The sequence below is a fragment of the Acomys minous genome (genome assembly GCF_964271855.1).
Source record: "Acomys minous genome assembly, chromosome: 10".
NCBI classification, from domain to species: Eukaryota; Metazoa; Chordata; class Mammalia; order Rodentia; family Muridae; genus Acomys; species Acomys minous.
In genome coordinates this window covers 61,447,224-61,466,911 of record NC_140491.1, presented here as the reverse complement: position 1 = coordinate 61,466,911, position 19,688 = coordinate 61,447,224, and the positions used below count along the sequence as shown (strand labels likewise).

General features: G+C 53.4%; 1 protein-coding gene across 2 annotated transcripts in view; it reads right to left on the bottom strand.

Annotated features, from left to right (window-relative positions):
* VAV2 (vav guanine nucleotide exchange factor 2) overlaps positions 1-19,688 on the bottom strand; it is a 176,701-nt gene that overhangs the window by 8,406 nt on the left and 148,607 nt on the right. For both annotated transcript variants that reach the window (XM_084799117.1, XM_084799118.1), the window contains exons 12-23: positions 17,888-17,974; positions 15,588-15,673; positions 14,786-14,918; positions 12,255-12,364; positions 11,153-11,254; positions 10,746-10,834; positions 7,982-7,998; positions 7,314-7,335; positions 6,242-6,369; positions 4,986-5,060; positions 3,485-3,537; positions 1,676-1,792 (exon numbers count right to left, since the gene is read on the bottom strand). In XM_084799117.1, coding sequence (XP_084655243.1) covers positions 1,676-1,792; positions 3,485-3,537; positions 4,986-5,060; positions 6,242-6,369; positions 7,314-7,335; positions 7,982-7,998; positions 10,746-10,834; positions 11,153-11,254; positions 12,255-12,364; positions 14,786-14,918; positions 15,588-15,673; positions 17,888-17,974 — 1,019 coding nt within the window. The remainder of the gene's footprint in view (positions 1-1,675; positions 1,793-3,484; positions 3,538-4,985; positions 5,061-6,241; positions 6,370-7,313; positions 7,336-7,981; positions 7,999-10,745; positions 10,835-11,152; positions 11,255-12,254; positions 12,365-14,785; positions 14,919-15,587; positions 15,674-17,887; positions 17,975-19,688) is intronic.

Sequence of the window (19,688 nt, the reverse complement as noted above, 5' to 3'; positions counted from 1 at the left end):
CCCTTCCTCCCTGCACACAGCCACCTCTGCCCTGACCTTGTCCTTAGTACCCTCTAGGCTGCTCCGAAAGCACAGAGCACAAGTCCACCAGGTCTCAGAACCAGCTGGGCCTGCCCTCAAGCATCATCATCTTTAGTTCAAGTGCACCCCACCTAGAGAGCCTTGGGAGGCTCCCACCAAATGATATCCCAGCCCGTGTAAGGCTACACCAAGGTTAAAGACATCACACAGACAGAAAACTTGAGCCAGTGTCCTGACTATGGGTGTAGGAACCCAGTCAGTGAAGCAAGGGAACCCAGCTCCCCTAAGCCTATCTGTCCGAAAACCGGACACCTTGGAGGGGAAACATCCTAGGGATGCAAAGTTGGCTCAATGCCCTGAATCGGCAAAAGCAAAATCTAACTAATGAATAATGAAGCCCCACTCCCAGTCTCCTGCCCGGCAGTATTCTCGTGGATTAAAAAAATGAAAATATGCTGTGACCAGCAGGAGCCCTAAAGCATACACAAGGCACCGTGGATACTCCTATGAGGTGGGTGCGATGTCTGACAAGCCATTGTGTGAGGCTGGCTGCAGACTATGCTTTTCTTTAGGCCCTGAGCATTACAGGATCTTTTGGTAAAGTGATGGCACCTGACTGAGGTGTGTCCTACCTGGAGTGGAAGGCCCGGGGCTTCTCGCCCAGTTCCAGCCCCTTCTAGTTCCACAGGTCTTTGTCTCCACCCTCTCACCCTTGGGGGGCTCCCTGACAGCTCCCGTGTAGAGTAGGACCCTGGCCTTAGATGCTTAGGGGGTACCCATCTGCTATCTTCCTCAGGTGTCAGATCCACATACTGGCTGCCTGTGCCTGTCTAAGCTAGAATGTGTAGCCCAGGATGCTTGGGACACCCCCACCTCAGTACAGAAGTAGGGGAGCAGACACCCAGGAACAGGAGAAAGGTCCTGTGCCTACCTGCCTGAGGGGCCATGAGGCAGTCCTGCCCACACTGGCATCCTTTCTGAGCCAGCTTCTGTCACCACAGCAAGGGCTTCCAGGCTGTCTCACAATGGCCACCAAGTGGCTAGGTCACAGGGCTTGCCTCACCCAAGAATACCAAAGATGCCCTTCCCTGGACACAGGCCACCTTGCTCAGGACTCTCATAACCCCCACAGAATCCCAGCAAATAAAACAGGTCTTGTGCCCATGGCATCCTGTGCTGAGGAAAACAAGTGCCAGGTTTTGTTTGTTTTTTTAATCTGAGGAAAGATGCCCAGACCAAAAGCCTGTAGCCCAAGCTACAAGGCTGCCATGGCCACTGGGGAAGGTCGCCAAGGGTCCCAAGATGCCAAAGCACAACACAGTGGGTACATCCTACCTAAGACTCACAGGATGGGCTGCCAGTATATGTCTGATGGCACCTCCCAGTGTCACACCAGCCCACCCGTCTCCGAAAGTGCTCCACTCAGCCTTTAGCTGGGGTGACATGCCACGGAGCCCTGCCCTTGTGTAGTCTGCAGGTTGTACCCAGCACTCATGAGGAGATCTGATGGCTAGCAGTCTACCTCCTCCTCATCTGAAATTTTCCAGCCTGGGCACCATGGACACAGGACGCCGTGAGCACAAGGCGAGAAGACCCATCCCACCCCATCAGTCACAGGCTCAAAAGCATCATGGGCCCCAGGGCTGTGGCTCACTTGATGCTGATGGCGAAACGCTCAGCCTCTGCCGGACGCTCTCTGATGAGGTAGGTCCCGCTGGCATGAGACTTGAGCAGATTGTCTGTCTGCTGCCTTTCCATGTTGCCAGCAAACCTGGGATGAGGAAACCAGAACTGAGACACAATGCTGAAGGAGCGGTGGCCTTGGCGTGTACCTGTCACCTGCCTCAGGCTTTGATCTTTGTCTGAACTTTAATCTTTGAGGTGAGTAGGCAGGTGACTGGTGGGGGTGGGGGTGGGAGGTTGACTTGTCCTGACAAGTAAGGCACAATGTGGGGGCCAGAACCTCAAGTTAAACACACAGGGATATCTGATAAAGACGTCACAGAGTAGAGATAAGAGTGCCACAGCCAGGTAGGGGGACTGTTTGAACCACAAACTTCTACCAGATCCTATTTTCCTTCATTCTTCTTACTACGTGAAAAGAAGTAATGGTGGGGGCATTTTGGGAGAGACACTCTGGAGATGGCCGGCATCCATGCTGAATGAGAACTGAGCAAAGCCGGGCGTGGTGGCACGCACCTTTAATCCCAGCACTCAGGAGGCAGAGGCAGGCAGATCGCTGTGAGTTCCAGGCCAGCCTGGTCTACAAAGTGAGTCCAGGACAGCCAAGGCTACACAGAGAAACCATGTCTCGAAAAACAAAACAGAACAAAACAAAACAAAAAAGAACTGAGCAAAATCATGCCTTTCCCATGATTTAAAAAAAAAAAAAAAGGTGGATAATGAGATGAGGTTAGCTGTCTTAGCAAAGCAACCCCCACATTCCCAGCGTGACACCATGAGCCTAGTCTTCATTAACGATGTACAATCAAGAGGTTAATAAATTACTTTTCTTGGTGGCTGGGGAGGGAGGTTCACTTTCTTTAATGGTTGTCCACATTCTAGTTAAAATAAACCCCTTCCCCACCATCCTCTGCAAAGAAACCTAAGTATACTCAATATAAGACATAAAAGTATGAGGGGACCAGCTGGGGAGATGGAGAGTGACAGGCAACAATGATGAGAATTCACTATACACGTCTGAAACTGTCAAAGAAAAAAAATTTAAAAACTAAAACGACTGTGTGGTGGGTAATCTTTACTGTCAACTTGAATCACTATGGAAACAAGATCAAGCTAGCTGAGGTGGAAAGGCCCAGGCTACGCGTGGGTGGGGCACCATCCCACGGGCTGGGCTCTCAGACTGAAGAAAAAGAAAAAGGCAAGCTGAGCCAGCGCTTGTTCACCTCGCTCTGCTTCCTGGTTGCGGATACAACGCGAACAGCTGCTCGCGCTCCCTCACGATGGGCTGCACCCCAGAACCTTAAACCAAAACAAATTTTTCCTTCCTTATGTTGCTTTGTCAGGGACTTTGTCACAGTAAAATGACAAGAAACAAATAAGGACTCCATCAAGGAAAACCGCGCAGTCTCTACGTCATCCGTCATTTGCTCCCTGCAGGCCAGTGCGGGACAGAGGAGGTTTGCACCCAACTGGCCCAGTGGCCCTGAGGAGATGCAGTGGGACAGACAATGAGGTGCTAGGAGGGGACAAGGACATGGGAAGCTGCGTGGACATCACCTGTGAGGCCTGGGGATACTGGACTGAATTGGAGAATGGCCCATCTGGGGCTAGAGGCCTGCACAGAAAAGGGCTCATTACCACAAATACTGGAGCCTACTGATCTGTTTTAGGGAAATAGCCAAATGGGGCTCAGTTTCCCCCAGCTCATGGGCTTATAGGGCCATAGCCTATGACACAGAGGCCACCAAATGTCTAATCCTGCAGCCCACAATCCACTTACCAAGGGTATGCGGTATAATCCAGCTCTCTGGATGGTGGGCGGCCAACAGGTGGCTGGGAACAGAGCACAGGAGCATTAGTGTCCCCTGGGGGCATGAGGTAGCCAGGAGCTCATCAGAAACCGGTCTTTATGGGGCCAGAACTTCATGTGGACTCAGCCCAGCACCCCTGAACTGCGGGATCCCCAGGGGTACTGCCAGGGCTTCCTCTGAGCACATGTTCAGGATGGTTGGTGGAGGGGACGACTGATTTGCACTGAAGGCATGAATGAATGAGGAACCTCCAAGAGGAACAAACTTAATCCCTAGAAGAGATAAGCTGAAGGCCACAGGAAGTCCCCAACAGTGGGCACGAGATGACCACATACAGGAGCTCTGAGCATTTAAAACTTCTTCAAGTGGCAGATAAATGGGGTGGGTCTGGGGTGAGCAGGAATGCCTCCGGTCCCATCACTTTCAGGGAGAAGTGTCACTTTCACTTTTAGCTGTCCTAGGGGGAAAAGGACTCAATTTATCCCAGGCCAACCTCACACTGCCTTTGACACCAAAGCCAAGAACAGAGCCCAGACTCAGAGGGAAGATACCACCTAGCCTTTCTTTGTTCCAAACAAGGTAATAATGTCCAGCTATTTAGGCCTTGTGTCTGTCTGGGAGGCTTCCTCCTCCCTGGGCTCTGACGGCCTGAGAGGATGCATAGAGAGCGTTATCCACAGCGGAGGGCAGTGGTTCTACACTCGCTTCCAGTGGGTGGATGCCCATTGTGGTGGTTCAGATAAGAACGGACACCAGAGGCTCATAGGTTTGAATGCTTCGTCCTCAGGGAGTGGAACTGTTTGAGAAGGATTAGGAGGTGTGGCCTTGGAGGAAGTGTGTCACTAGGGGGTGGGGCTGGAGTTTCAACAAGCTCATACCTAATGCCTAGTGTTTCTGTCTGCTGCCTAGAGACGAGGATGTAGCTCTCAGTTACTGCTCTAAGCACCACGCATGCCACTACGCTCCCACCATGCTCTGCCATGAGGAAAATGGACGAGCCCTCTGAAGTTAAGCAAGCCGCAATTAAATGCTTTCTTTTTTTTTTTAAGATTTATTATTTATTTATTATCATGTATAATGTGCTCTGCCTGCATGTACACCTGCAGGCCAGAAGAGGGCATCAGATCACATTATATAGATGGTTGTGAGCCACCATGTGGTTGCTGGGAATTGAACTCAGGACCTCTGGAGGAGCAGTCGGTGCCCTCAACCTCTGAGCCATCTCTCCAGCCCAATGCTTTCCTTCTTAAGAGTTGCCTCGGTCATGGTGTCTCTTTAGATCAACAGAACAGTGACTAAGACACCCACAAGCTGCTCGCCCTCGGCTCCCAAACCTTCACCTCTGCCCACGCCCAGGCTCTGCCCCAGAGGCAGCTCACTGTGGCCACTGGGCAAGGACATCCCGACAGACTGGCCCTAGCTCTCTGCATCTTAGACCACGTGATCTAGAACACCAGGGAGAAGACTCACCCTTCCATCCACTGGGCAAGGCTTCACAGATGAGCTGGGAAAATACCCTGACTTCCGGGTTTGAACCAGCCGCCCCTAGAGGAAGAAGCAGCGAGGAGGCATGGTGGTGCCAGCAGCTTACCAATCCCAGTCCTGACATGAGTGTCACCTCTCTGCTGTGACGTTAGCTGGCCTGACCACCACTTGGAGCAGAGAGGGGAGGGCATTCCCACTTTACAGATAAATAACACTAAGGCTAAACACAATAAACAGCCAAGTGTCTCTGCTAGTCCACCTAAGATAGAGGTGACACCACGGAGGGGGCATGGAGGATGATGGCTAACTGTCACTTTGACACAGACTAGAATCACCTGTCTACACCAGGCTGTGTGCTCGGGACAGGGAGGGGGGCGGTTGTCTTAACTGCCTTAAGTGAGGTGAGAAGGCCCAGGCTGAGTGGGCTTTGGGTTCTGGTCTGGATGTGAGTGGACAAGGTGAACTGAGCATGTGCAACCCTTCTCTCTGCTCATGAGTGTGGATGGGACGCGACACGGCTGCCTCAAGTTCCTGTCCGACCTCCTGCAAGGACAGACTGTAACCTGGAACTCCCCGGAGTTGTTTCCTGTCTGGGTGTCCCATCACAGAAACAGAATGGGCCATGACACCCTTTGGGTCTCATGTTACATGTGTGGCTCAGTAGTTTGGACTCAAGCTCTGATGATGTCCTGGAGGGAACAATACACTGCCCACGTGACCAACCTTTACCCTAACTCTACTCTAAGCTGGCCACAGAGTTTCAAGGTTCCTGGGTGCTGGGGTTCAATAGAGAGGGTCTTAAAGGCGTAATGCACTCCAGCGCAGGACTGTAAACTAGTCCATAGGGACATAACAGGGCCCATGTTTGTCTCTCTCCCACCAGACAGTGCCCTGGGGCCAATCCCTAACACTGTGATGGGTTGCTGACCAGAATGAGTGCACTGGGCATGGGGCATGGCGTGGCTGGGACAGAGCCTGGTGAGGGCCTGTAGGGTCCACTGAGAGAGGACAGAGCAAACGGATGTCTCTTCGGAAGGATGCTGCACCCCTGCCTGTGCAGCAAATGCCTCCATGAAGATATAGCAGAATTCACATGCAGAATGGAGGTGGCAGAGGCACAGTAAGCAGCCCCCCTCCTCTCACTCCACAGCATCACCCACAAGCCTCCCTGCTTTGGCCATGGGGCATGGGCAGGAGAAGGAGCAAGGTTACACCCCCTCCCACCAGGACCCAGGACTCACCTCCCACCAAGGAGAATCGGGGTCACCTCGGAGCAGCTCTATCACATCACCTGTCTGGAAGGTCAACACTGGCTTCCCAGGAGGGGCTGGGTTACCATGGTAATTCTGCACAGCAACCATCTTGGGACCTGAGGATGACGAAGTAGAAGGGGATGGCTCACTGGCTGCTGGCAGCTCACGCCATCACTGACCCTTTCTGGTCTGTGGAAACCATGTCCCAACATGGAGACACAGGTGCCTGCATCACTGCTGTATCCTGCCCATATGGCTCCTACATCTTTTTTATAAATATCCTAAGTAAATTATCCACTCAATTAAGCAGTTCCCAGGCTGGGCAGTGGTGGCACACGCCTTTAATCCCAGCACTTGAGAGGCAGAAGCAGGTGAATCTCTGTGAGTTCAAGGCCAGCTTGGACTACAGAGTAAGTTCCAGGACAGCCAGAGCTGTTATACAGAGAAACCCAAACACAAAAACAAACAGTTCCCAGAACATTCCAGTAACAGCTAATTATTTTTAAATGGAGTTTTATGTCTCTCCTAGATACCACTGAGCTGGGATCTGCAGTGTGGAACTGGGGATGGGGACCCCCATGTTAAAGATGAGGTGCTACAGAACTGGTCAGAGGCAGGCCTGAGGCTGCAGTGGAGATCTAGGCTGAGCACCCTAGAATATGAGGCTACCCTCAGACAGAGTTCCATTGCGCCCCAGTCTCACCCCAGATGTTCAAAGATGTCACCAAACTGTCTTGCTAGGCCCGGTCCAGGTTACCACGAGCCAGCGAAGGTAACATCTGGGCGGGGCCAGGATTTCCTTGGATGCTCAGGCTTCATCAGGCATAACAGAGGGACAGAAAAAACGGCAACGATCCCTGAGCTTCCTGCTCGCGCAGGTTTGTGGGGCAGCAGCTCAGCACCTCTCTGAGTTGTGGGTGGAAAGCCCTTGCCTTTCTGAAGGTGGGCCCCTACCCACCCAGTGAGAACCTAAGTCAACCCGCAGCCGCCGCCACCATGCCCAGGGCCAGCTTGTTGGGCGGACATAGACTGCAGGGGTGGCTGAGTCCGGGACACTCACCTGGTCCTGCTCCAGGAGCATCCTGTGAGGACAAAGAACGATGGTTAGGGAAGGTCAAGGCAGGAAGCAGGAGGGCAGAATCATGTCTTAACCTCCTGTAGGTCTCTGCAACACAACTTCCCCTCTTCCAACACGCGTCATATCCCCACTCTGTGCTACTCAACCCCACTCCACAACCCCAATTGTCCCCACGGTCATCCCCCAGGCTCAGTCTGGATATGCCTCTGGACAGCACAACTAAGCACAACTATCATGGCCTAAGATGCTCTGGGAACATCTGCGTCTTTTACAGACCCTTGGCATGTGACAGTGGGTAGCAATGTGCACAGGATGGCAGCCCAGCTTTGCCCTGCCCAGGGAGGGCCCTCTATGGAGGCATCTCTGTGCCCTTGTGGGGCCTGGTGAGCATCCATTCGAGGCTGGATAACAGGGCTAGACTCTACAGTTAGAAGGAAACACGCTTATACTCCACAATGACTTCAGTGACCTGTCCCTAGGGGTATATTGTGCCACAGAGGTGCAGCTACAGCTGGAGAGCCCTAGGGAGGTAGAGTGGGTGAGCTGCTAAGACACACCCAGGCTATGGAGTCACCAGGGGGAGGCGTGCAGAGGGACACACTTCTATGCTGGCACAGCCCCATGCAAGAGGGAGAGTTGGGAGAACTCACCGAGTCTGCGGGAGAACCTGTAAAGGAAGCGGATCAGGGGTCAAAGTGGAAGCCTTGACAGAAGGGCAGCGTCCACAGTGCGGACTCGCGTGCCAGCAGTAGCTGGCTGAGCTGCAATGGGCTCCCTTCACAGGCCCAGCCTCAGACCTATGAGAGTTACCTTGGCAGCATGACAGCCATGGGAAATTTACACTGGAAATCATCCTGCAATGGCCTGGGCTTTTTATTTTTACCTGGGACAACTCTATCTGAAGGGTGGCAACTGCCAGGGCCACCTGGTGGCACCTGGGATTCACGGGGCAATTTCCACACCTTGTTGGCGATCCCTGCCATGGTATACAGAGATGCAAAGTCCCTGGTGCTATTTTCCTCTAATGCCCTTCAGCATACTCAAGGACACTGGTCACTCAGCTGTCCTGTGGGAGGGAAGACATAACCCCCCAGTCTTTGGTAGGCTGTCCTCCCACCTCAGCACGGTCAAAACAAGGGCCATGCTAGCGTGTGTGGCTGGTGGGACCTCAAAACCCCCAACCATCATGGCCGAAGATGCTCTGGGAACATCTGCATCTTTTACAGACCCTTGGCATGTGACAGTGGGTAGCAATGTGCCACAGGATGGCAGCCCAGCTTCGCCCTGCCCAGGGAGGACACTCTACGGAAAGGCTCTCAGGTGGGGCTGGCATCTCCTTAGGGGCACCTAGGCTTTGGTGGTGGTCCTGTTACAGTTCACAGGGGAAAGATGACCAACACCAAAGCTTAGCCCTGGAGGGAATCAGAGGAAAAGAAGGTTGGATGGCAACAGAGGGCCGAGGGAACCATGGGTTACAACCTCGAGGTAGGGTCACAATAATGTCTACAGCCAGCTGGGGTTTGTAATGACACAGAGGACACTGGTCTCTAGAATAAGGTAGAACAAAAGCCCCAACAAGACTGGGACCTGGGCACCTGGGAATGCGACGCCCCACATGTCTGTTGGTGCCTGAAGGAACTATGACTAGTTCCATACACACAATTTTTTCCCCACATATCTCTACATTTTAAACTTTTTCTACAGGCAACAAGTATCTAATAATTAAAAGGGAGAAAGTAACTCTGAAAATGTATTTTCTTAAAAAAAAGATTAAAAAAAATAACATAATACCAAAACATTGCCTTCAGTTACTTCTGTGGCTTTGCTTGTTGGTTTTGAGACAGGCTCTCGCGTAGCCCAGGCTGGCCTCACATTTACTGTATAACCAAGGGTGTTTCTGATCCTGATCCCCTTGCTCCCACCTCCTGATGGTACCCCACCAACTCACACACCCAGCCTTTATTTCTAAATCAGCTCATTGGCCAAGTTTCTTTTTTCTTAGCTTGAGACAGGGTTTCACGATGCAGCCTTGACTGGCCTCAAACTCAGAGTTCTGTCTGCGTCCGCCTCCTGAGTGCTGAGATCAAAGTTATGTGCCACCACATCCAATCCTGTCATATTTTTTACTTCATGCCTTAGTTTTTATTCTCTCTCTCTCTCTCTCTCTCTCTCTCTCTCTCTCTCTCTCTCTCTCTCTCTCTCTCTCTCTCTTTTTTATAACTAAGTTTGCTACCTTTTAGAATCACACACACACACAGTGGAAAGTTAACTATGGCAGCAGCCTTGCATGAGGGACTCAGGACCACAAGAGGGCGACATTGACAAAGTCAAATGTCATTGTCAAGACTTAACTTCTGGGGTTGCTGGACCAGTGATACCAGGACTTTGTCAGGCACAAAAGGACTGTTGGGCACTGCACGGAGGGCAGATGCAGGGCTGTCCCAGTAGAAGAAAAATCCAGCCGCTCTTTAGTCCTGGGACTCAGAGCAAGTTGTCCTCCTCTGGGTGGTTGTACGGCAGCAGCTCCCCAGCGAGTGCTGAGGGGCTCCCACTCGAAGCACAGAAAACAGAGTCTGGCACTCAGCAGACGCCACTACCTATGCCGAGCTATCCCTGGGGCATGCTGTCAACATCCCACACCTGCCCATCAGAGGAGGAAGTTTTGGAGGGAATGGGGTGGCAGAGAACTCTTCTAGCATAGCCAAGACCCAAGGCAGATTTTGCCTCAGCATCACAGAGAAAAAACAACAACAAAAAAGCCTGTGTTTGCCTGTTCCCCGTCTGGGCTCACTGCTTAGGGAGGTCCTGACAACCTCTCAGAACTGTCATAGGCCACTGTGAGATGGGACACCCTTTCTAAAGCTCCAAATGCACCCCCAAATCAAACACTTCTGTCCTCTTGGTCTAGTTCCTGCCCCTGGTGCCAACAAGGCTCAGTCTTCCCCCTGCTTAAGCCTGAGGCTGTCTCATCTGACAAAGGATCATGAGAACTAACAAGCATGAGCGTGCCCATGTGCACTCTCTAGCCAAGCTGTGATGGACAGGACACCCCTGGGAGAACCAGGAGTGGGAGCCTGCTATGACAAGGATTTATGGTAGGGCCCCCACATTCCTGCTGAGAATGCCCTGTGCCCAGGGGCTGGGTGTGCATCAAGGGAACCATGAACTTATTTCCAGAATGGGGCAGAGGAAGGAAAAGAAGGGTGTGTGGAGGTAAGTCCCAAGAGCCACAGCTACCGCTTTTGACAATCCCTCCCAATCAGGTCTCTTCCCGTCTCGGCCTCAGTTCCTCTCCTCCAACCCCCTCCTAAGGCACAGAACTGTCACAGGGCGAAAGGCAGATATGAGCAAGAGGTCCCCATGATCAGAGACAGCGGTGGTGGGGCCCATATCCTCATGCTGGTGGGTACTCACTGATCTTGCAGGGGGGCATCACCTCCAGGCACTCCTTGTGTGCCCCGACGCCACATCTGGTACACAGGTAACCCTGGTAGAAGGTACCCCTGGAGAGGGTGGGAGAGGGTGGAGGTGAGGTGGGGGTGCAGCTCCCTGCACTCAGCCAGTCATTACCCATGTCCCTAAAGCACCTGCTGTCCCCCTGGCCACTCTAGCCTGTCCCCTCACTCCATGGTCCCCAGCAGGGGCCAACCCTCTGCTGGACCGCAACACTCCAACAGCAATGGCTGCTGACCCCAGTGCTTGTCCACTGGTTCTTCGAGACATCACATGGGACTAAGGTAGGAGGTCAGGTGCCATGGTGTCACAGCGCAGCTGAGCAGAGTGTCCTGGAGCCCAGAGTTGGGCAGGGAGAAGAGACCCACCTGAGGAACATCTTGCAGGCTTTGCAGTTGGTGGTCTTGTCAAACGTGTACATCTGGAAGCTGTGATGGTTGGCATTGGCCTTGTCTGGCTTGATGTTTGACCTGGCAGAAGGGGAGAACAGGCACTCATGGGCAGATACTCCCTAAGCCCACAAACACCGGGACAACTGCATAACAGTTGTGGCTCTCCCCACAAACAGCATGGAGTAAGATTAAGGGCCAGGGAGTGGGGTTCAGGCCTGCACTATGCGGGCCTAAGAGTGCCCACTAGGTGAGGCAGAAAGTTATTCAAAATGGCCCAGAAGTGTCAAACTTAGTATGCGTATGCAGTTGTCTCTCTTTGTCCAGAGTTTTATCCACAGTCCAATGTGGACTAAAACTACTACATGGAAAATCCCAGAACTGAGCGGCTCACAGGTTCTTACTCGGGTGTGAGTCACATGATGAGATCTCTCTAAGTGAGGACATGGGTCATCCTCTGCCATTGTATCCACCTGTTAGTAGTCACTTAGTGGCCAGCTGGTAACAAGCCAACTGGCACAAACACACTGTACTTGCATCCCAGTGAGTTGTACTCTGCTCACCACCGGCCCCTGGGCAAGCATAGTGACTGGCGATTTCATGGCTGCACCATGTAACTGTCTAGTAACTAATTCTTAGTTATTCATCGTACCTATACCCTGCAGCCTACCACAGCTCTGCACACTTAAGAAATTGTGTGGGAAGCCTCAGGGGGTGGTGTGCTCCCCAGAAATCCCCAAGCCTGGCTGCCTGGAGGGCTAAGGGCACACACTACACCGCTGCCCTCTGCCCTTTCTCACCCACATGGGACACTGTTCTGAGACTTGCAAAGACAAATCCCAGGTGGACCCCCATTACCAAGCGTCACCCCTGACCAGTCACCACCTAGCTGTCAAGCATGAGGTCCAGCCTCAATGGTTGTATGTGACCCATCTAGCAAGACACCTGATGCCACCTGGGACATCTGGGAGAAGACAGCTGGTGCCCCGTGGGGAAGAGGCTTGTCCCACATTCAGCATCAGAATCACCTCCCACCACCCTGCCAGAGAGGGTCGGGGTGAGCCTCCTGCCCGAAACGCACATGGCCATCTCGAACTGCTCCATCCACTTCCGCTTCATGTCCTCCGTCTTGCAGAAGAACTGAAAACCTTGCTTTCCTTGGAGGTGAATCAGGTAGAAGCCATAGGACCACTGTGGGGACAGAGGCATGACGGAAGCTGGCACGGCTTTGGATACCGCCAGGTGTACACAAGTTCTTTCACTGGCACTTTGTGTGAGTGTGTATGTGCCTATGTATAACATGTTCTTGTGTACACACACACACACACACACACACACACACACACACACACACACGCTCTTGCCTGGTTGCATGCCTGTATGTGCATGCATCTTCCCACATGTGAGAATGAGGGTGCACTGTGCTCTTCCCTGAGCAGGACAGGGTGCTCTCACGTGTGAAGGTGCTTAGGAACATGTGCCTGTGTAAACGTGTACGCCTATACAGTGACTAAGTGCACACATGTGCAGGGGTACTTGTTTCTGTTCCTGGACAGAGATATGTCCATGTATGTGCACCCAAGCCTATGTTTGGGTGTCCATAGCTCCTTTCACAAGTGTGTGCATCATGTGGGCATGTGTTCTGACCTGTAGGTCATGTTCTACACACAGACCCATGTGCACAGAGATCCTGTTGGACTCATATGCATGTATGTGAAGGTCTGCATGTATGTGTGTTTATCCTGCTGTGTATACATGTATGCATGTGTCCTACTGTGCCCATGCATGTGTGTATATGTACACAGGGACCCTGCTGTGTGTACTTGTATATACATATGTAGGGGGCTGCCGTGTGTGTGTGTGTGTGTGTGTGTGTGTGTGTGTGTCCCCATGCTCAGGGCCCACCCTTATCAGGATATCTTAGCCTTCTTTTACCCCTTCCCCGCTGTCCCAGGGACTCCCCAGGAGTGGTACCCAGGAACCAGCCTAAGGTCCTTCCATAGCCCCACCCACTCGTGTGTGCTTCCTCCCCAGGAAGGTAGATCCTCAGTTAAAAACAACAGGAAAAAGAAAGGACAAAGGCCGAGGTCAGATGGTTGAGGGTCTGACCAAACAGAGCAACCTAGTGGCCAGTCCCACCCACTGGGCTGGCCAGTTCTCCAGGCTTGAGAAAAGGGCTTCCAAAGGGCTCCAGCTAAAGTGCAGCCTCATCTGTCAGAAGCGGAGGGATGGAGGAAAGGAGAGAGGAGGGGGAGAAGGGACAGAGCCGGGCAGAGATCATAAAGTCTGGCCTGCGACTGTTCAGTGACCTCTGCTCAGGAGGCAGAGCAGGCTGGCTTCCAGGTCACACCTTCTGCAAATCAAGTCTTTTACCACAAATATATGTCACTTTCTTGATTAAGACACAGAGGAAGGAGGGGAAGGGGCAGAGGGGTGTGAGCCTGGGTCTACTCAGGCCCAGGGAACCCCGGACCAGAAGTTTGTTTGGAAAGGTCAGCATTGGGCAGCACCAGGGGCAGAGGAAGGGCGCATTTGGGGCGGGGGAGGGGTGCACCAGGGGCTTACCATCTTCCCATGAGACTAGGAAGCATGAAGAGCAGAGGAAAGGGAGACACGTCAGTAAGGGGTAGCCCAGGATAGCCCAGGATGGTAAGAGTACAAGCATTCTAAGCTCTTCTTGGCAAGGCTTGACTGACAAGAAGCCCTGGGCCTTGGAAAGTAGCCTCAGCCAGTGCCTCTTGCTTCAGACTCCAGAGTTAGAAAGAGCCTGTGCATGGTTGGCTGCATCCTGTACAGGGACTTGCAGAAGGTCAGAGCCTTTAGCGGCTGGGCTCTTGTCCCCAACGCAGCACAGGGCTGCTCACAGACAGTGCTCAGAAGCCTCAGAGAAGCAAGACTGGCCCAAGATAGGCTGCTGTGCATCCCATCCCCACAGCCACACCCCCTTGTACCCACAGTCCCTTCTCCCGAAGTCCTAGTCCACGGGATTTCAGAGCCTGACAACCCACAAGCCAGGCCCGGCAAACAGGACAGAGCAGGAATGGAGCACGAGACCATGGGGAGCTAAGTCAGGTCCACTAAGACTAAAAGCCAAGGTTGAAAACTAACCTATTCCTGGTTCCCTGCCCTAAGTAAGGTCTCCCGCTCAGCGTGCGGGGATCTGGGGTCCTAATGGTGCCTACCACCCACCACGGGAACAATCTGCCACAGTCACCATGGCAAAGGGAGGACAGAGTCCTGCAAGGTCAGCGGGCTCGATCTCTGCTCGCCCCTCTCCCCCCGCCCTCCCCAGGCCTGCACCCACTTGCTCCTCTCCCCCCGCCCCTCCCAGGCCCCCACCCGCTCGCCCCTCTCTCCCCACCCCTCTCCAGGCCCCCACCCGCTCACCCTTCTCTCCCCGCCCCTCTCTCCCCACCCCTCTCCAGGCCCCCACCCGCTCACCCTTCTCTCCCCGCCCCTCTCTCCCCACCCCTCTCCAGGCCCCCACCCGCTCGCCCCTCTCTCCCCACCCCTCTCCAGGCCCCCCACCAGCTTGCCCTTCTCTCCCCGCCCTTCCCAGGCCCCCTACCCGCTTGCCCCTCTCTCCCCGCCCCTCCCCAGGCCTGCACCCACCTTCTTGACGTCCTTGTTGTGCATAGGGTCATCACTCATCTTGTGGAAGAGCAGCTCAATGACCTCCTTCAGCTCATAACTGTAGCCCTTCCTCTTACACACAATGACCACCTTGTCAAACAGGAACAGATACCTGACCAGACAGTGCGCCGCGCGTCAGTACGGCCATGCTCTGTGTGAAGAGCCTGCGTCCCTGACTGACTCCAGACAGCTAGCTGTCCCTGAGACACGTCAGCGTGTCAGACCAGAGCAAGAGAGCCAGGCCAAAGCCTGCACATGCGCTCCACGCTCCAAGGTGAGGCCTCTCCCTTCTGCCAGGCCCACAGGGCACAGGACTCTTGGTCAGGACTCCATTGTTCCCATGAAGCCCTCCTCAGGACCACCTCCATGAAGGAGGTCCTCAGCCCTCCATCTTGACCTCCCTTGGAGCAGTATTCAAAGGCTATGCCAATTCTCTCTGTTCTGACCCCAGCCCCCACAGATGCCCGACTTGCCCGACTTCCCCATCACCTGCCCTCTCTACACCCACTTGACAAGGAGCTCACGGGGCCTCTAGGCAGCTCCACTTCCCACCTCTGACTGTCTCCCAGCCCAGCTCAGGGCCCACCAGAGGCAGGGCAGGGCCTCTGCGTGGCTGCTGCTGACTGGTACATATGACAGGCACATAGAGGCTCGTGTAGAGAAGAAAAGAGGTGGCTAAAAAACAGAGCTGTACAAAGCCTACCTACCGTGCTTCGCTCTCCCCGCAGGAAGGTCTGTCTCCGACCACCCGGCCTTGGGTGCCACCCCTCACCCCGCTCACCTGTCCTGCTTGGTGTGGTTGACTATGGAGCGGACTTTCAGTTCCCCATCAATCTTCGGCCTCCCAAATTCCTCCAGCTTCACTTGCTGGGAAAGGAGATGAGCATTAGCCTGAGGGCAGGCAACCTTTGCTCTGCTGGCCAGGGAGGTACGTGGGCATGGCCAGGGAAGGATGGCAAGAGCCAGGTGTGAACTAGGAAAATGCGCCTACAGTGTCTGGGTGGTGGGTGAGGGGGCCCAAGGCCATGAAGAACCTGAGCCAAGCCTCTTCCCCGCTCAGAGGGCCACAAGGGGGACTCCCTTGAGCCCTGGGAACAAAGGGCAATTGATGGCCTGGTCATGCTCACAGACAGCTGTTGTATGGAACTCAGAGCTGTAGGAAAAGCCACAAGTCCAGCCCTAAGAGAGTAAAGAAAGAAAGCAAATGGCACTGCTGAACTGAGTGGCAGCCACGGGCTGGGGTCCAGCCAGGGGTTAATCCTCCACAGGAAGCAACCCCTGTGCCCCAACCCTGCTACCACTGGGCTATGAAGTTTCCATTTCCAGTTCTGTTTGGACTGTGCCTCTCTGTTTTGTTTGACAGAGAGAGATTGGCCTCTCCACCATCCTCTGTGCAGCTTTCAAGAGACCAGTCTACTCAGGAAAAGGCAGGGGGTAAGTTCAAGGGCAATGGCCATGCCTGCGGGTGGCCAGACTCCTAGGTCTGACTTCAGTGTGGCACAGGCTGGCCTTGGCACATCACGGAGTGGGGCTCGCATCTGCTGGGGGACTCTGCTGTGCCTCTTTGTCCCCATCACATAGGACATACAACTCCAGGCGCCTTCACCTGGAGACACCACCAAGGCTGCATGCCAGGTGGCAGTCTTGCCAGGAACGCCAAGATCCATGCATCACTGTTCTTTTTGAGACAGGGCCTGCTGTATCCCAGACTGGCCCGGAAGCCACTGTGTAGCCAAAGACAAGGCTGAGCCTCTGCCTCTGCCCTCCCCCTGCCGGGTTACAGTTAGTGGTCCTGAGTCCCAAGTCCAGTTTACTCTTGGCCCTGTGTGTGCAAGGCAAGCACTCTGCCAATTAAACCACACCCACGGCCCTTTCCTTGTCATTTAAAGAGCAAACGTTGACTGGCAACACCAAAGGGAAAACCCCCGCTGTGTACAAAAGTGGCTTTCCACTGTGCGGTGATTAGAAAGCAGGGGTGATTGACAGGGTGCCTGGACCCCACAAATGCTCCTGCTTCAGGTCACACCCATGCTTAGAGATGTGCAAGGCAATGAGGTGGAATCAGATGACATGGCCTGGATGTCTCCTGGTGAGCCAGGACTGCAGAGGGTTCCTCTGCCGATGAAAATGGGTAGCCAGCCTAGATATGAGGCTTTCGGCTCCCCAAGCTCTCGAGAGTGAAAGTCACTAGAAAGGGCCAGGTGTGATGGCGCATGCCTTTAATCCCAGCAGTTGGGAGGCAGAGGCAAGCAGATTGCTGTGCATTCTAGGGCAGCCTGGTCTATAAAGTGAGTCCAGGACAGTCAAGGCTACACAGAGGCTGCCTCAGGGAAAAAACAAAACAAAACAAAACAAAAACACACCAAAAACAAACAAGCAAACAAAAAACACAAAAATCACCAGGAAGGGAAAATGACAAAACCAATGGTTCTGTGTCAAGGTGACTCTGGGCATCAGAGATGCAGTCACACTTGGGTGCTATTAGCATCTGATGGGTGGGGGCAAGGGTGTGCTTAATGTCTCCTAATACAGAAGACGCCAACACAGAGGGATCCAGAAACAGCCTGGGGCTAAGCAGGCACTAGTCCCTCTCAAGGAGTGGACTAGAAGGGTGTCAGTCCTGCCCGATGGAGCACCCAGACTGACTCCCAGATGAGAGGAGATTTGAGGGTCTGCCCCGCTCCTGAACCAAACCTTGCCCATCCTGAGGGCAGAAAAACTAACAGGGAAAAAGGAGGGCCACAGAGTGGGCACAGCCTCCTGCTTCTGGCCGACGCACTCGGTGGCAAAGACACAAAGGGGTCCAGGCTGGGAACGGGAACTGGGTTGTCAATGGGACTTTCTCCATCTGCTCAGCCCTCCTCAGGGATGACGTCAGGGCATAAGGAGTGCGTGTGTGTGTGTGTGTGTGTGTGTGTGTGTGTGTGTGTGTGTGTGTGTCTGTCTGTCTGTCTGTCTGTCTGTCTCCCACCTCTACAGGCCGGGTAGTATACCTTGTGCCACTTCCTCCTGCTCCACGGCAGGCCCCACAAGGCAGCCACTATGGTAGGTAAGCGCACGTGGAGGGGGCCGCCTGCTTACCAGGTTCTCTATGGAGCACTGGAACTCACTGATCTTCTTCAAGGTCTCTTTGTCTCGTTTCACTTCGTTGATGTACATGGCCAAATCCTGGAAATCAAGACAGGATCAGTGCACCAAGTCACACAAGAGCTGGGGGGGGGGGGGATGGACAGACAGCACGAGACCTCCAGCCCCTTTCTGTTGGGTTGGTCTTTTTATGCACTGTGTAAAGATTGTCTTTGTGTTACTCAAATGCTGACTTCCGTTCCCGCAGAGAGCTGGGTACAGGCCAGACTTTAGAATTATTATTTTTTAGCTGTATCATATTTTGTGAACACTCCCTCCAACACCTTCTGGTTGATTTAATAAAGAACTTAATAGCCAGTGGCAAAGGCAGGAAAGGGGGGCAGGACTTCCAGAAGAAATGGAAACTCTGGGGGAAGAATCAGGCATAGGAGGAGCCGCCAGCCAGACACGACGGAAGAAACAGGTGCCAATACTAAGAGATTGAGCGGTAATAAACCATATGGCAGAATGTAGATTAATAAATTTAAGATAAGAGCTAATTGGGAACAAGTCGAAGATATGGCCAAGAATTAATAATTAACAAAAAGTCTCTGTGTCATCATTAGGAACCTGTTGATAATTGGCACCGGCCCAGCTGGTCATTCTAGAACCCTTTTCCATCTTGCCTTGAGAGTTCCAGGACACACACAAGTGACAAGGGAGGAAGCTAAGGCTGAGAATACAAATTTGGGACACCCCTCCACCCCAAATCCAGGCTCCTCAGCAGACCTTTTATGTCAGAATGGAGTCACAGCCCAGCACGGTTAAGCCACAGTGGGCCACAGATAGACCTCTCTGCTCCATGAAGCCCCAGCCCCTCCTTCCCTGCAGAGTGCCTGCAGGTGGCTGGAAGGAGGTCCCTACATGCTACCGTAATCCTCCACCAGGGGGCAGTGCTCACTTTGCTTCAGAAAAGTTTGAAATGGCCTGGAAGCGGTGCCCAGTGGCGGCTGGGACAGAGCAACAGCAACCCTGCCCAGAAAGTAGAGCAGAGAGGAAATCCCCAAAACACAAGAGCCTGATCCACATCCTAGAACCAGTTCCTACCTCCCTCATGGCCTCTCTAGCTTCTGGGGTCACTTCAAGGGCCAGCCCTCCAAGCCTTGTACCTGACAGCTCCCTACCAGATGCCACATTGTATGCAGTTTTGTAGTACCTGGGGTTTGTTCCAAATCAACAACAGAAATAGATCTGAGCTTATATGGCCCTGCGCACACCTGGCAGGGGCCACAGAAGTGCATGTCTGGGATGGGGATTCCCGTGGAGACAGAGTATTAGAGCCCCAGAGGAGAGCATTGCAGCCCTGTGGGTAAACCCAGCTCTGGGGCAGTCAGTGGCAGTTCAGACCTTGGCTGGATGAATGATTTCCTGCTTTACACTGGGGACATTAAAGGCTTTTAGATTCCCTTCTGTACTCGCTGGTGTTTTACAGAGGGCACTTCAACTGAGGAGCTCGCTGCACCACACTGTCTTGTGCGGTCGTGACTGTGACCGATGACTGAGGTGAGAGCACAACCCACTGTAGGTGGCACCATTCCTAGGTAGGCGAGCTAGAGAAGAGAAGCCAGAAAGTGAGGTTCCTGCCCTGACTTCCCTTCACGATGGACTGGGACCTGGAAATGTAACCTAAATTAAATCTCCTTCTCCCGTAAGCTGCTTCTGATTGCGTTTTCACAGTGACGGAAAACAAACCAGAACACCTTCCGAACTTTGAAGCTGTAAGAGGCGCCTCCCAGTGATGCAGAAGACACAGAAG